The 16137-nt window shown below is 33.9% G+C and overlaps 1 protein-coding gene across 1 annotated transcript; it reads left to right on the forward strand.

The window, feature by feature from the left end:
* The first annotated feature begins 409 nt into the window (after nt 1–409).
* Nucleotides 410–15873, forward strand: LOC115984675 (nardilysin-like). The gene is made up of 19 exons (XM_031107699.1): nt 410–1017; nt 1508–1583; nt 3856–3902; nt 4375–4487; nt 6205–6278; nt 6427–6522; nt 6630–6749; nt 7706–7939; nt 9136–9284; nt 9553–9709; nt 9858–10007; nt 10334–10713; nt 11253–11402; nt 11531–11713; nt 11927–12130; nt 12278–12384; nt 12762–12915; nt 13754–13875; nt 15328–15873. The coding sequence occupies exons 1-19, from the start codon at nt 664–666 to the stop codon at nt 15569–15571; spliced, it is 3114 nt and encodes a 1037-aa protein (XP_030963559.1). The 5' UTR covers nt 410–663; the 3' UTR covers nt 15572–15873.
* The last annotated feature ends 264 nt before the right edge of the window (nt 15874–16137 follow it).

A 16137-nucleotide genomic window follows, 5' to 3' on the forward strand; every position in this document is an offset into this window, starting at 1 on the left:
GCTTTTTTTTTTTGGGGGTTTAATGTTATAATTTTTAATTCATCACAATTTGAAGTTTAAGTGTATTTTTTTTAATCATATTACGCATTTAAAAATTACTGATACAGTCGGAATATCATTAGATTAGCCACAAAAAATGAACATCGAAAAAAACATTGAAATCATATGTTCATTTTTTGGACCTAGCCTAATGACACTCCTAGTATCAATAGTTCTCAGATGCATAGTATGGTTGAATATACACTTTAACCTCAAATTGTGATAATTAAAAAATTATAATACTAAAAAAGGAAAAAAGAAAAAGTCTTATTACACCCGCTGCGTGCCACGAGCCTAAGTATTATTTAATGTAGAAATGTCATATAAGTAGAATAAAAGCCTTTTGTAAATTATAGCATATGATATCAGCATCAAGACCTGCGTATTTTCCCCACCAGGTGCGTATCTCATAGTGGAGTGGATAACAAGCACTTTAGGCTCTGTAAGCTACCTTCGACCTTTGTATATTATTACTCAAAACCCTCGCACAAGCAGCACGCTTCGCTTTTGCTATAACAAAAGTTTTCTTTCGACTCCAAATAATACGAGGGAGAGAGAATATATACTTTAGCAGACTCTCTACGTTTCACAGTCTCCCTCTTTCACCAAACGAAGCAAAAAGCCATGGCTTCCAGTGCCTGCACTTTTTCCTCAGACGATATCGTGATTAAGTCTCCAAACGATAGTCGGCTATACAGGCTCATTGAGCTCGAGAATGGGCTCCAAGCCTTGCTGGTTCACGACCCTGAGATTTACCCAGATGGGCCTCCTAAATCCCTTGAGAATGGCCATGAAGTAGATGAGGATTTGGATGAGGAAGAAGAGGAGGAGGACGAGGAGGATGAGGAAGATGATGAGGAAGACGATGAGGAAGAAGAAGAAGATGATGATGATGATGAAGAGGAAGAAGAAGAAGAAGCGGAGGGCCGTGAAGTTAAAGGGAAAGGAAAGAAAGGTGCTTCTTCTCAGACTAAAAAGGTTAGTGTTTGTATTTTATAGCCGAATCTGGCAATACCCAGTTGACATTGGGACTTATTGATCAAAACCCAGTTACAGAACGCTGATAATGAATGATAGGAAAGGATAAAAGAAGAAACTTCAAGTCTGCAACACTTGCATTGTTGATCTTACTGAAAATCAAAGGAGTAGAAAATCTAGTTGCCAATAATAAATTTAAGATCACTGAGCTGTTTAATTTCATTTGCATTTGTTGTAAATCAAATAGATTTTACATTTTTAGTCAAATTTGATTGTTAAGAAACAATTTCAATAAACTTGTCTGAATGTCATATTCATTGGCATCCCTGGTGTCTTTTATATGTTGTTTTAATCTGATGGGGGTTTGTGGGGTGCTTATGATATTGCTATTAAATCTTTGCATTTTCTGACCTGTTTCTTTTATTAGTCAACTCAAATTACCAGCTTTGGATTTGATTTGTTAATAGGAATTGTATGTTTTTTGTTGCAGGCAGCAGCAGCTATGTGTGTAGGAATGGGCAGCTTCTCTGATCCTTTTGAGGCACAGGGGCTTGCACATTTTCTAGGTTTGATTATATACCATTTATCTTACATGAAGACACGTGCCTTTTTTCCCCCTCCATTTTGGAACAGAAAGACAAGGATTTTCAATTAGCTTCAAGATCCCTGTGAATGATTTTGTTAGCCTGATTGCATCTTTTAATATTGAAAGCTGACATCATCAATAGGGAAATATCCTGTTTTAGATTTACCATATAGTTTTGATTTTTCCCGGATATGAAGTTAGATTAATTTTATTTAAATGGATTGGAAGGTAAGTGGGGCTTGAATCCAATACTTACTGATTCATACTTCAGACAGTGAGTGACTAGAAGCTTATGAACATTAGATGCTTATTTAGACTTAAATTAAAACTTAACACAGTGTTTGGGGTGAAGAAATTGTTAAATATAAAGAATATTACAAATGATGAGATTTTCATCCCCATCATTTAAAATCCCATAATTTATAAATTTCCTTGTTTGGCTGTAATCTTTGTAGAAAATTTAAAATGATGGAAATTGTAAATTTTAAAGTTTGGACATGCCAAATGCCTTGTAGCACAATTGACACTTCCTAGTGTTTCCAACAGTGATGTCCAGGTTCACATCCCCCCCTCCCCAGCTATTTGAATTATCAAAAAAAATAAAAATAAAAAATAAAAAATAAAAATTGAAGTTTGGACATAATCAAAATTTGTATACAGCTATATTACTTAGCAGTTAGCACCTTAATTGAACTCAAGTGTAAAATTATGAGACATTTTTTTTTTTTTTTGTTTTTTGAGAAGATTATGAGACACATTATATAATGTATACTTACTATTGGACCTCATTATGATAAGTGGGGAGTTAGCGGGCTGATAGATACTATGAGTGACTGAGGGCTTGTTTGGATCACCATGATTTTGAGTGATATCACTCAGTTTTCATCACTGAGTTTCCAAAATGCGTGGGTCCCACCGAAAAAATCTTGTTTGGCTTGGTTTTTGGGCTATGTTTCCCTCACTCAAAACTCAAAAATTTGAGTAATGGATGATGGAAACTGAAAACAGAATTTTGGCGTTTTCAGTTTCTGAAATATGAGATATGGTGGCAAAAAGTGAGTTATGTGAGTATGTGACCAAACAATAATTTTGGAGTTTTTGAGATAAAGTGAGGTTTGGGTTATGAGTTATGGGTTTTGAGTTTGAGTTATGAGTTATGAATATTGAGTTATGAAAACTGAGTCATGGCCAAACCAAATGAGCCCTGAGCCACCAAATTCACAAGTCCACAACCAAGACTTATTCAATCTTTTTGCGAACACCTAGTAGACAGCCATTCAAATGACATCATCAAAGTGAAAAGATTACTAAATTTATGGCTCATGTACAAGCATCATCACAATCACATTGAATGAGCAGAAGTTTCAAAACTTACAAAGAAGGAATGTTCAAAAACCTATTCAACCATGGCCTAAACTTATAGGAGAGAAATTCAGCAACAAAAATATGAGAAAAAGGCAAAAAGTGACTTACTTTGAGTTATGCAAAATGAGGCATATGAGCTTGATACTAGAGAGAAATCGCAGGAAAAAATAAATAATTTTGAGCACTTTGTTTGGAGGAGGAGGTGATATTAGATTGAGAGTGGAGGATGTGAGATGAAATGTAGGGAGGGAAATTTGGGGAGAATGGAAAAATTTTGGTTGGTCGCACTTTTGTATATGCAATCTCAACTTGGCATGCTCAAAAGAAAATGCCTCGTTTTGTGAATTTATCAAATTACGCCTATTTTGATAGGATTTAAAGCCAGAATTTGTGACCTGCAAATCTCATTATTTACCCCTGTTAATTTGCAATTTCTTCAATCATCAAGACAAACGAAGGAATTATTAAAATCTGTCCCCCAAGTTCCCGTTCCAGTTCTCCCACAAATTCTGGTTCTAAATCCTCTTGCCAAACACACTGTTAAAGTATTTATGCAGCATTAGGTCAACTTTTTTATGATACATGTTAAAATGGAAGAATTGTGTGCTGCAAATGTTGTCACAATGCCATTATGCTGTCCAGGTGGACATGTGTGATAACTAACAAAAGAAGTCCATGTTAGTCTTTCCAGTTTCCCCCTTTCTGCTTCACTTTTCTTCATGAGAAGACATTGTCTTTTTTGTTATCATTCTTTCTTTTTTGTAACTTTCTAATTTATTATTTTTCTTGTAGTAGAGAACCTCTAAACATTTCTTCTATTTCAATTTTCTATCAGCAATTCTAAACTGGATCCTCATACATTGCTTACATATTCTCATTTTTTGCAGAACACATGCTTTTCATGGGGAGTACTGAATTTCCTGATGAAAATGAGGTCTGTTTGTCAAAATTATATTTAAAATACTTATTTTGAAAGAAAAAGGGAATCACAGGGTGACTTTCCTTTCTATACTCATTTGAGAATTCTCTTTATGTATGTATGTATGTATCTATCCTTTGTGCTTTTAATAGTGTGTATATGGAACAAATTTTGGGTGCCACAAGGTATGGTAACTGTAAAATGATTTGAAATTTACATTTTCTGATTTACGACCTACACATGATGGGTATGATGCCCCTGGAGGGACATAAAAACTCTATTTTAATACTTTTATTTGAGATTTTTCATGTTAATCTCACTGCATTTGTTGTTTCTAGATTATCCTCAACATTAATTACTTTTATACTTGGTCAAAAGTCTCATGTATGTTTTAGCAGTAGTGCTTATTTTCAAGTTAAAACAGAGATTGATTGTGTGTGTGTGTAATGGTATTTTGGCCAACCAGTTTGACTTTTTTTTTTGCTAGTATGATAGTTACTTGTCCAAGCATGGAGGCTCTTCTAATGCATACACAGAATCTGAGCATACCTGCTACCATTTTGAAGTGAAGCGGGAGTTTCTCAAGGGTGCCTTGAGAAGGTAGGTTCTGATTTATTTATTGATAAATGTAGTCATTTTTTTTTTCGTTCATTAAGTGAGGTTGTGGTTGTGGTTTCCTGGTTGCTTTTACTTTGGCAATAGATCTTGTTTTGTCTTGATGATTGCTACCTGTTCGCTTTATTTTTTTTTGACGGAAATTTTTTGTGAAAATAGTTTTCGCATTTTTCTATAATTTTTTAGTATCAAGAAAAATGGGTCAAAGGAAAACTGTCTTTGGTCCACAAAAAACCATATTAAAAAAATATTTTTTAGAGGTGGTTTTTTGCTAAATTTTTTCAAAAAACAACTCTATATTCTTATGCCGGGCTAAACAAAAAAAGCCTAGAGAGAGAGAGAGAGAGAGAGAGAGAGAGAGATTTAAAAATTCTAAATGAAAAAAGAAAATAAAGTGGCTGGAGTCGTAGACTTATAGCCTTCATGATACCTACAATTGATCATTAAGTAAAACCAATGATAGATTTCAATCCAAAAACAAAAAACCAAATGATTGATTACCTATAATTAACAAACTTATCTCATAGCCAAGAACTGTGTGGGTGTAGGTGTAAAATACTAAAATTGTATGTCAAATACAAATTGTAAATGGATTGTTTAAAGATGAAGATCATCAATAACACCTGCGGCCGGTAAATTTGAATAACTAATAGGGAGTCTACAAAATAATATTGGACAAATAACTTTGATAGTATCTAGTTTATCAAGAACTTTAGGGCCTGTTTGGTAGAGGAGTTTGAGTAACGTTGTTTAAAATGATGTGGAAATGTGGTTTAAAAAATGTTGTTAAAAATATGTATTTATAGTATTCATAAAGAGAAAAATGTGTTTGGTAATGTGTTTTAAATAGATATTTTGGTGTATAGAAATATGAAGTTATGTGTTTGATAAGTGTGTTTTTTTTTTAAAAAAAAGCTGCCACCGGTACTGTTTCTCTTTATTTCACATCAAGACTGAACATGTGGGAGAGAAGAGATGGTATGATTATATGTGTTGGCCCAAAGCACAGTGAAACACACACTCAAACAAGCTTGGATACAACTCATCTCATGTGAAACACTTGCTCAAACAACAATAGTTCAGACTCACGTACCAAACAAAGATTTCAGCATGGGGCCCACCTGTTTGGGTGTTTAAACACAAAACAGCGTTGCTCAAAATGGGCTACCAAACAGGCCCTTAATTTTACAAATTATTGCAGTGTTAGAATGACAAGCCTTTTTTTCAAAATTTTAGTTAGAAAACCAAATTCATACATTGTTTTTCAATTTTTCTTGATTACATTAGTTGGTTTACACAATATAGCGTTATACATGTTTTGATTTAAACAAGAAATATTTATAATTTTTTGTGCATACCAAATACTAGAAAACATTTTCCAGTTCATTAGATCAATGAATTTATGTTTGATAATACCTCACATCTTGATCATCATAATATCTCACTGATTTTTAAAGTGTATAAACAGTCACTACAAAATTCTCAATAATGTGTAATATAATATAAGTGATTCTGTATTTATGGCAAAAATAGTGTTGCTGTTTCAATATAATTTGACTGTAGCATGATGTATAGTCCCAAGCTGCCTGAAATTCTATTTGTATTTTCCGAGATATTTATGAAGTTGTTTGTTAATATATTTTCTAATATACTTCATTTGCAAATGTGGTTAATAATTATGTTAGTCTCCTTATTTCATCAGATTTTCTCAGTTCTTTGTTTCACCTCTAGTGAAGAGTGAGGCCATGGAAAGAGAGGTACTTGCTGTAGATTCAGGTATGTGCCACTCTTATCTGAGTATGACGATTTTCGATTTTTCCTTTTCAAAAAGAGTTTGATTTTTGCTTGCTTACAATTATGTAGCTAAGGTATATTTATTATTGCTGATGGTGTGTACCGTAACGCTATATAAAATGAAATATAGAATTCAATCAGGTTCAACAAAATGATGCCTGCCGTCTTCAACAACTTCAATGTCACACAGCTGCACCTGGTCATCCTCTTAAAAGATTCTTTTGGGGTAAGCTTGGATCCATTGTGTTCTACCTATTTTTTTGGTTGAAATTGTGTCATTTTAATGAAATAACAATTAAAAAAAAAAAAAAAAATTCTGTGCTTTACATGCAGGCAATAAGAAGAGCTTGGTTGATGCTATGGAAAAAGGGATCAATTTACGGGAACAAATATTGAAACTGTACAGAGATTACTACCATGGTGGAATAATGAAGCTTGTTGTCATTGGTGGAGGTGAAGTTTTCTTTTCTGATTCTTGAGATATGATGTTTTATACTGAACCATTTAGGGTTTGCTTGAACTTAAATATGTATAACGAATATGAATTCAACGCAATTGTATTTCGGAAGAAGGATTTTCCTGTTTTCAAATGATTATATTGGATACCGTGGAAGTGGCAGATTTAGGTGGTCTGGTGGTGATGGTGGTGTTGAGGCAATAATGTTATGGTGGAGATGGATTACTGATGGCAGTGGTCAATGTACCTCTTGGTGGTACCAGTGATTGAGTGATTCCAATATCAGTAGGCTTTGATGTGGCATTCCTAATTTGCAACTTGTTTGTATTGGTAGGGATGGATGCATTGGTGGAGATAGTGCTGGTCATGGGGTGAACAGTTGGAGTTGTGAGGTTGGCGGTGGTGTTACTAAAACCTCCACTTATTAAAGCAAAATTTACCTACAATCAACTAGTGTAATTGTTCACATCCACTTCCACATTTTTTTGTCAGTAATCAAAGACCTGATTTTTGTTCCTAACATCCAATATTTATTCATTTTGAAACATGCTTTTGGGGCATAGATTGGGACTTCATCTGCAATTCTAATGTTTGAAAATCAAGGCACATCTTGGCCAATAAGCCCTGGGTCATATGATATGTCCTCATCTCACAATTTTGAGTGGAGGGCAAGGTTGGGAGTTCAAAATCCTATTGGGTGTGTGTAACTTAGCAATCAAAATATTTTTTTAGGCACATCTTGGCATTTTCTTAGCTGTAATGAACTTATGAATTCCTTATTTTAGTGTGTGCAGATGATAATTGTTTCATTTTGAAGAAATATTACCTAATGTTAATTTTAATGATGCATGTTGAATATACAAATGCAACACATAGTGGGAATCTATCAGAAATTTATTTAAACCGATCTCTATTTTTTGCTGATATTGGTAGTATGACATTGTTGCTGCAGAGTCTTTGGATGTACTTGAGAGTTGGGTCAAGGAATTGTTTGGTAATGTCAAAAAAGGCCCCCAAATAAAGCTGGCGTTTAAGGCAGAAGGTCCTATCTGGAAATCTGGTAAACTCTATAGGTTACAGGCTGTCAAAGATGTACATATCCTTGACTTAACATGGACACTGCCATGTCTTCATCAAGACTATTTAAAAAAACCGGAAGATTATTTAGCGCATCTCCTCGGGCATGGTAAGATATAATGTGGCTTATCTTAGATTGGTTGCTGTTAAAAAAAAAGAAAAAGGATACACTCTTACATGTATGAACATGCACAGACGCACACTTGTGCACACACCCACATATAAATACATACATTTAGCAATACTTGTATGTGTGTGTGTAAATATGCCTTTTCAAAAAATTTGGATAAGGCTGCATACCAATTGCATCTCTTAAACCCTGCAAAAGTGAGAGTTTTGTGCATTGAGTATGACCCTTTTTGTGCGTGTAAAAATATGAGTAATGTGAAAGATGGGAATGCTTACTGTGCTTGATGCGTAGTTTGATGATTGATGACACTTTGTAGTGCTTCTCTTATAATGGCGCAATTGTTATGAAGATTATAAAGGAGCTCCTTTTTCATTCATTTGATAATATCCTTCCGTTAGTGAAAGTGGTTTGTCCTAAATGTGCTTTGATTTATACATTAAGCTTCTGGATACGTATTGTGATGTAGTATTGGTTACTACTCCCTCTACTTAGAACATCCAACTTTTTAAGGGAATATCATCTAATACATTGTGTTTTAAATAAAAAAATTAAAATTTTCCCTTTTTTTTTTTAATTTTTAATTTTATACATATAATTTAAACTCAAATAACTTATCAAAAAAAAAAAAACATATAATTCAAACTCAAATAAAAGAAGTATTGACTTTTGAAATAAAGTGTAAGTTGAGAATATAATTAACATTATGTCCATTGATTTTTCAAAGAGGACTATATTTTGGGACATTCCATAGTGGAATAGAGGACCAACAAGATGGTATGATTGGTTACTCTACATAAGGAAAGTTGATTTATTGATTAGAAAAGTTTTAGGGTCTTGTTAATGGGTGCCCTTATGGTATTTGTTAATAAACTATTTTAGGAAAGTTATAATACTTCACTTTCATGGGAATTATAAAAGTTATCAAAAAAGTTAGTTACTTTTTTCTTTTCCCATAAAAAGTTTCTAAAAATAGTTCCTAAATCAATTGCCTTAGGGCATCTGTTAACTTATCCCAAAGTTTTAATAGAACTTTGTTGCTGCTTAAAAAAAGCACTAAAGTTGCTATACTCACTTGCATAGCACAATGAATTGATGAAATTATTGAAGAGAAAAATTATAGCCACATGTTTCTTGGCTTCATTTTTAATTCTGAGCATATATTGTGACCTTTTCAGAGGGCAGAGGTAGCTTGCATTCCATTCTAAAGTCCAGAGGATGGGTAACATCTCTATCTGCGGGTGTTGGGGATGAAGGAATGCACCGTTCATCTATAGCTTATATCTTTGGCATGTCCATGCACCTCACAGACTCTGGCCTGGAAAAGGTAGTGTTTTTTATCTTCGTCAGATCCTTTTCAGTTTTTGAAGAAGATAACATTTATTACTCCTTATCTGAATGTTTCTTGGTTGGAAATCAAATTCAGTTTTGGCTTTGCTTTCCTAGTGGCAGTTAATGAATGTAGTGAATCATAAAAACTTACTTAATTACAAGGTTATTGAAAGTATCATTTCGGTGCTAAAGATATTATGTGAACCAAATTTGCTTCAGCGTTGTTACTTTTCTTTTACTATAGGTTTGTGCTTATTTTGCAGATTTTCGATATCATTGGCTTTGTATATCAGTACCTTAAGTTGTTACGTCAAGTTGCACCACAAGAATGGATATTTAGGGAACTCCAGGGTATTGGGAACATGGAATTTAGATTTGCTGAGGAGCAACCACAGGATGATTATGCTGCAGAGCTTGCAGGTTTTTCTTCTGTTATTGTTACTGGCATATGGTTCTTTATGGAGTATTGGATCTTTGAATATCTGGCTAGTTTCTTATATCATTGTCACTGCTTTTTGTTGGTGCACTTGTTCCCACTTTCTGAATTTTATTGTCCCATTAAATGCAGAGAATTTACATATATATCCAGCAGAGCATGTTATTTATGGGGACTATGTGCACAAGATATGGGATGAGGAAATGGTCAAATATCTTCTTGGTTTCTTCACACCAGAAAACATGAGGATAGATGTGATATCAAAGTCCTTTATGTCTCAAGGTACATTCTTTAGGTCTACTTCTCAATATAATTGTATCTTACCATATTTTGAACTTTGATTTTGCTTTTGTGAGATATATAATCGTGAAAAGGGTGATAAGAGTCTCATGTAAGTGCTTTTGATGGTTCTTTCATTTTTTATGAATGAGAATGTTTCACACTTACTCTATCTTTTCTGCCATTTATATGTTTAGTTGCATAGTTAATAGTGGACTTTAGTTAGAAGTAAATTATTCATTTGCATTCAAATAGCTGGTGCAGGAAGTTGTACTTTAATGGGAAAGATGAGCTAATAACATTCTCTCCTATTCTTTTTACTGTTCCAGATTCCCAAAATGAGCCTTGGTTTGGGTCACGCTATGCTGAGGAAGATATTTCTCCATCTTTGATGGAGTTGTGGAGGGATCCTCCAGAAATTGATTTTTTACTGCATCTGCCCTCAAAGAATGAGTTCATTCCATGTGATTTTTCAGTTCGTGCTTATAGTACATGTAATGGTCCTGTAAATGAATTGACTCCAAGATGCATACTCGATGAACCACTAATGAAGTTCTGGTACAAGCTTGATAGAACTTTCAAACTTCCTCGTGCAAATACATACTTCCGCATAAATTTGAAGGGGGGATACGATAATGTGAAGAGTTGTCTCTTGACAGAATTGTTTATTCACCTTCTAAAAGATGAGATGAATGAGATTATATATCAGGTTATTCATTTATCTTTAAAAATTAATGATTCTCTTGTGCTTACCGATGACTGATTTGTCTGTGTTAGATTTGTTCCATGGAAAAACTGTACGCATTTCATCAGGCTTTGATCTATCTGTTGTGAAACTTGTGGCTATTGTAGAGCTGATTACTCTAGTGGCTCACTGCATGGACTTTGAAAAGCAGTTGGGAATTATCCAAAGATGTCTTTTCTTGATTGAAATATTCTAGATTTGTTTTCTAGAGTATGTTTCTCTTTGCAGTATTTTTTTTGTTTTTATAGGTTCAATGTTTTTTTTTTTTTTTTGGAAAAAAATGTTATAGCACTTAATGGTCCTAGTAGCACCTGTTATTCTGTGTTTTATTTCTAATAGCTATTATATAGTACCTTTTTTTGAAAGCCTAGGTTACTTGTCATCAATAGAGGTATTTTTTTTCCTTATCCAATTAACATCTTTATTTCTCATCACGTTTGTCTTTCAAATGTATGACATTCTAGCTCTGTACATGACGAGAATCTTCATTTTCATATCTGCAGGCCAGTGTTGCCAAGTTAGAAACTTCTGTATCTCTCTTCAGTGATAAGCTGGAACTAAAGGTCTATGGATTCAATGATAAGCTTCCAGTTCTCTTATCTAAAGTTTTGGCAGTAGCCAAATCTTTTTTGCCAACTGATGATCGTTTTGAGGTAGATATAAAAGTAGCTTTGCATATTTTTTCGGCTGTAATGTCTGGGTTTGGTGTGATTTTGCATTTAGTTGAGATTTTTTGCTGGTTTCTGGCTCGTTTGTTATCAACTGACACGGACTTTAATAGGTTATCAAAGAAGATATGAAGAGAACTTTAAGAAACACCAACATGAAGCCTCTAAGTCATTCATCATACTTGAGATTGCAAGTGCTGTGCAAGAGTTTCTATGATGTAGATGAGAAGCTATGCTTTCTAAACGACTTGTACCTTGCTGATTTGGAGGCGTTTATCCCTGAGCTTCGTTCCCAGGTCCACAAAATATATGCAATGTTAGATTTTTGTGTTGGTATAATGCTGTAGGGTTTTTTCCCCGAGTTCTTGATACTCAATATTGCCCTCCTGCTAGTTGAATAAGTTTTGAGTACAATGGCAATAAGTTGACCAAGTATATTAATTATGGTTTCTCTATTACTCTAGTTTTGCTATAAGAATGACACTTATTCTGGTGTGCATGTTCTACAGCTATACTTTGAGGGCCTTTGCCATGGCAATCTATTAGAAGAAGAAGCAATCAGCATATCACACATCTTTAAAACTAACTTCTCTGTGCCACCGCTCCCAATTGAAATGAGGCATCAAGAACATATAATTGATCTTCCCTCTGGTGCCAACCTTGTTAGAGATGTCAGTGTAAAGAATAAGTTGGAGAAAAACTCTGTGGTTGAGGTAACTGAAACTTGATATTTTGGTATTGCATCTATGTTTCCTTCAAGTCATATATCTTTTATTGGTCTCCTCTGACAACTTTGTTCCTTTTTTTTTTTTTTTTTGGTGTGTGTGTGTTACCTCTTCTTGATTGATTTTGCATTGCAGCTTTATTTTCAAATCGAGCAGGACATTGGGATGGAATCGATCAAATTGAAGGCTTTGTTAGACCTTTTTGATGAAATTGTGGAAGAACCTCTTTTCAATCAGCTGAGGTAATTGCAGGCTGAAAGTAGGAGTACATTTTTTTTTTTTGGGGTGGGGGGAGCTTTACGTATTTTGTTATCTGCATTTTTCCATACCAAAAATCGACATGAACAGACAGTAGGAAAAATTCTGCCACATTTTATCCTTTTTTTTGGGGGGGGGAGGGGTTATGTGAAGTTGTTATTATTATTATTAATTTTATGGTTGTGCCTGTCCATTGATGTCTCTCCTCTGCTGAATAATCTCTTTGATTGGATTAAAGAAGGTTCACAACATTGCATCGAAGGCCTGCTTTTTCAGGGGTTTAAATTGGCTGATTTTTTTGTTGTTGTTGTTGGTGTGTGTGAATATATTCTCAAAATTCTTCAACTATACCTGACTATAGGACAAAGGAGCAGCTTGGTTATGTTGTTGAATGTAGTCCACGAGTAACATACCGTGTTTTTGGGTATTGTTTCATCGTTCAATCTTCTGAGTACAGCCCAATCTATTTGCAAGGGAGAGTTGAAAACTTCATTAATGGCCTGGAAGAATTACTGGTAAGTAGTTCAAGTTCATTCCTTTGAAGTGCTGCATAGCTTCCATCTATTGTGTGCTTAAATGTATGCTTCCAAGTTCCTAACATTTTCTGTTCAGAGGGAGGGGCTGTCCGCAGTAGAAATGATATCAGTGGACTCTAGTGATAGATCTTCTAGGCACAAGAATTTCTTATTCTGACAATACCATTATATTCTAAATTGTTAACATCCTTCTTTTGAATGGTTAATGTATGACAATGGCCTCAAAGAAAAATAGGAAATCTATGCTGTTGGAATGATATTCCTGGCACTCAGATTTTGACTGGAAATTTTGTCATCTTCTTAAAGACTGTAGTTTATGTACTCTCAATTTTGCAGAACGAATGCAGACATGCTTCTGTAATTGACATGGTTCTTTTTAAAATTTCTCAACAGAGAGCCTTGTGATTTTCATTTTTAATCATTTTTTTTAAGGATCCCTGCTTAGTGTTAACTCTATGAAGAGTTGGATTATTGTAGTCAGTCCCTTTTCTAAATTAGTTCCTAAATGCTTAAAATTCTGTGTGTAAGATTTTATGTATTTAAAAGCGCCAATTAACTTTAGCAAGCTAAATAGACACCTCTCTTTTATAGAATGTGGAAAACGAGTGTTTTTTTTTTCTATTTTGTTCGGGTGGTTTGGGGGGGGGGGGGTGTTGAAGTTGGGATTGCTAAGAAAGAGAAATTGTTGTCACTAAAAGCTCCCTGCCTCTCAAAATGATAACTGATGCCACATCATCAACAAATTGCATGAAGAACTTACCATAAAAGGGAAGGCAAAAAACGTAGAATTGTATCTGAAAATATATCTGTATTGTAGGATGGTCTTGATGAAGATTCCTTTGAGAATTACAAAAGTGGCCTACTGGCAAAGCTACTGGAGAAAGATCCATCTCTCACATATGAAAGCAATCGGTTCTGGAATCAAATTGTTGATAAAAGGTACTAATATCGGTTCTGTGCTCTGTGTACGTCGTACTTAGTAATAGTTTCTGATTGTATATTTGAATGTTAATTATATGGAAATTGTCACCATGTGATGCTCCACATGAAACTTTGGAGCTTTCCTTGAAAGTTATTGGATAACCACAACCATCCAGTTTTTATAACTTTTTTCTTGAACGAATGCAATTATTTTCTGGATTGACTGTTGCTTATCAGATTGTGATTCCCATATAATCTGGTATTTTGTTGCTGGACTGAACAGGTATTACTTATTTTCATGGTTGGCTAATCCAATTTTTGGTTATGATCTTATATGGCTACTCTTGAACAAACTAGAGTGCTATTACATATGAATATGTTGTGGTGCAACTCACAGCACACAAGTGTAGGAGAAACTACCCACGCCTTTCATTTACATTAGTATATATTTTTGGTTTTTTGAAGGGGGTGGGGGGAGTTTGCAATAATATACATAGCTGGCTTAGGCACATTTGTGACGCTAGTTTGATTTTAAAGTAGCTTTTAGATATGATTGATTATTTATTTATTTATTTATTTTTTTTTTTCTGGGTTAGGATCTAGTGTAACTCTTTTTTATTGACACACACAACAAATTTCTTGTTAATTGGGTGTTATTTACTATTCAATCAATAAACTCATATTTTGTATATAATTTTAAAGTACAAATTGTGCCTAAAGTATCTAGTTTTACTAATATTTCATGTGTTTCTATTTATGGTTTATATGGAGCTACATTACAAATCTTCTTTCTCGGCAGTATTGCTTTTATGATCTAAGGAACTTGAAATTTGATCATTTTATAGATAGATAGTTGTTGATCTCTAATCTTCTTGATATTTTGCAAGCATGAAGGGTATAAGGAAATGATGCAATTTACTAGTAGATTTGTCAAATCCTTTTGAGTAGCATTGCTTCTATGATCTTAGGAACTTGAAATTTAATCATTGTATAGATGAGATAGTTGTTGATCTTTGATCATCTTGATGTTTTGCAAGTATGGAAGGTCTAAGGAGATAATGCAATTTAATAGTAGATTGTCAAAATTGTCATCCCATATAAAGTTATGAAGTTGTATAATATTGAGAAAAATGACACCAGTTGTAATTTGTCATGATAATTAGGTTTTCATGAGCTGTCAGTTGCTTTTGTTACTTGTTTCCTGTTTGTGTGTTTACCCTTTTTCTTTTCTTTCCATTTTCCTCCTTTTCTTTTCTTGTCGCTGTCTCTGGTCCCATTGTGTTTGATTCTATTGAGACTTGAGGGTGTTGGGAAGCATTGTTTAAATACTGCAAACTGCAAAGTTGAAATTTTTTGGAAGATCCTTGCCCAAGATGGTTTCTGCTAATCATGATTTTTGAAATATGATAATCTTTTGCTCATTTTTCTGCACTGATACTCATTTTAACAAATAATATAATTAATATTCAGGTATATATTTGACTTGTCAAAGAAAGAAGCGGAGGAACTGAGTGGCATTCACAAGATTGACGTTATCAACTGTTACAAAATGTATTTGCAACAATCATCTCCCAAGTGTAGGAGGCTTGCGGTTCGGGTGTGGGGTTGTAACACTGATATGAAAGATGCCGAAACACAAAATAAGTCTTTGCAAATCATCAAAGACGTCACAACCTTTAAGATGTCATCTAAGTTCTATCCAAGCATTTGTTGAAATTGAACATACAATTCAAAGTAGAGCAAACTGTCAGAGCTATCCAAGGTAAATTTTGACCACAGGTTGTAGCTGGGAAGACAATACAAAATCAAATTCATTAGCCAGAAGATTGGAGTAATTGATACATTCATGTAAGATACATTTATTTTGAATTTCCATCACTCATTAATAAGATTATTGTAATTGACTACAATATGGTAAATTATTTAATAAGTATAGTTCTTTAGGTGCAATACATTAGGTTCTTCAATTACATTCAAACATATAATTTCATTGAATTTGACTGTCCTTGAAAATGACAACACTCTTTATGCTTTATTGGTTAATGCAACAATGTCTTTGAATTTAATTAAGAAACTTAATATATCGCATTTAAGAAATCGTGTCTAAGTTTTGCCTATTCACAAATAGGTAAAACTTAAGGTATATGTGTAGTATTTAGTTTTCCCAATTAAATTCAAACATTATTAGATTGCCTATGCAAGATAATTCATTCGGGTGGTTATTAGATGGCCTATTCAATACATTAGGTATAATCGGGCCATTACATAGCAAAGCAGGTT

This window comes from Quercus lobata, chromosome 1, assembly GCF_001633185.2.
Source record: "Quercus lobata isolate SW786 chromosome 1, ValleyOak3.0 Primary Assembly, whole genome shotgun sequence".
In the NCBI taxonomy this organism is placed as follows: domain Eukaryota; kingdom Viridiplantae; phylum Streptophyta; class Magnoliopsida; order Fagales; family Fagaceae; genus Quercus; species Quercus lobata.

Bases quoted from the DNA above. Each gene is read 5' to 3' on its own strand.
- LOC115984675 (XM_031107699.1), top strand. From the start codon at position 664: ATGGCTTCCAGTGCCTGCACTTTTTCCTCAGACGATATCGTGATTAAG. The intron at 6,750-7,705 runs GTGAAGTTTTCT...TTGTTGCTGCAG, and splicing joins GCTTGTTGTCATTGGTGGAG to AGTCTTTGGATGTACTTGAG. The intron at 13,876-15,327 runs GTACTAATATCG...ATTAATATTCAG, and splicing joins AATCAAATTGTTGATAAAAG to GTATATATTTGACTTGTCAA.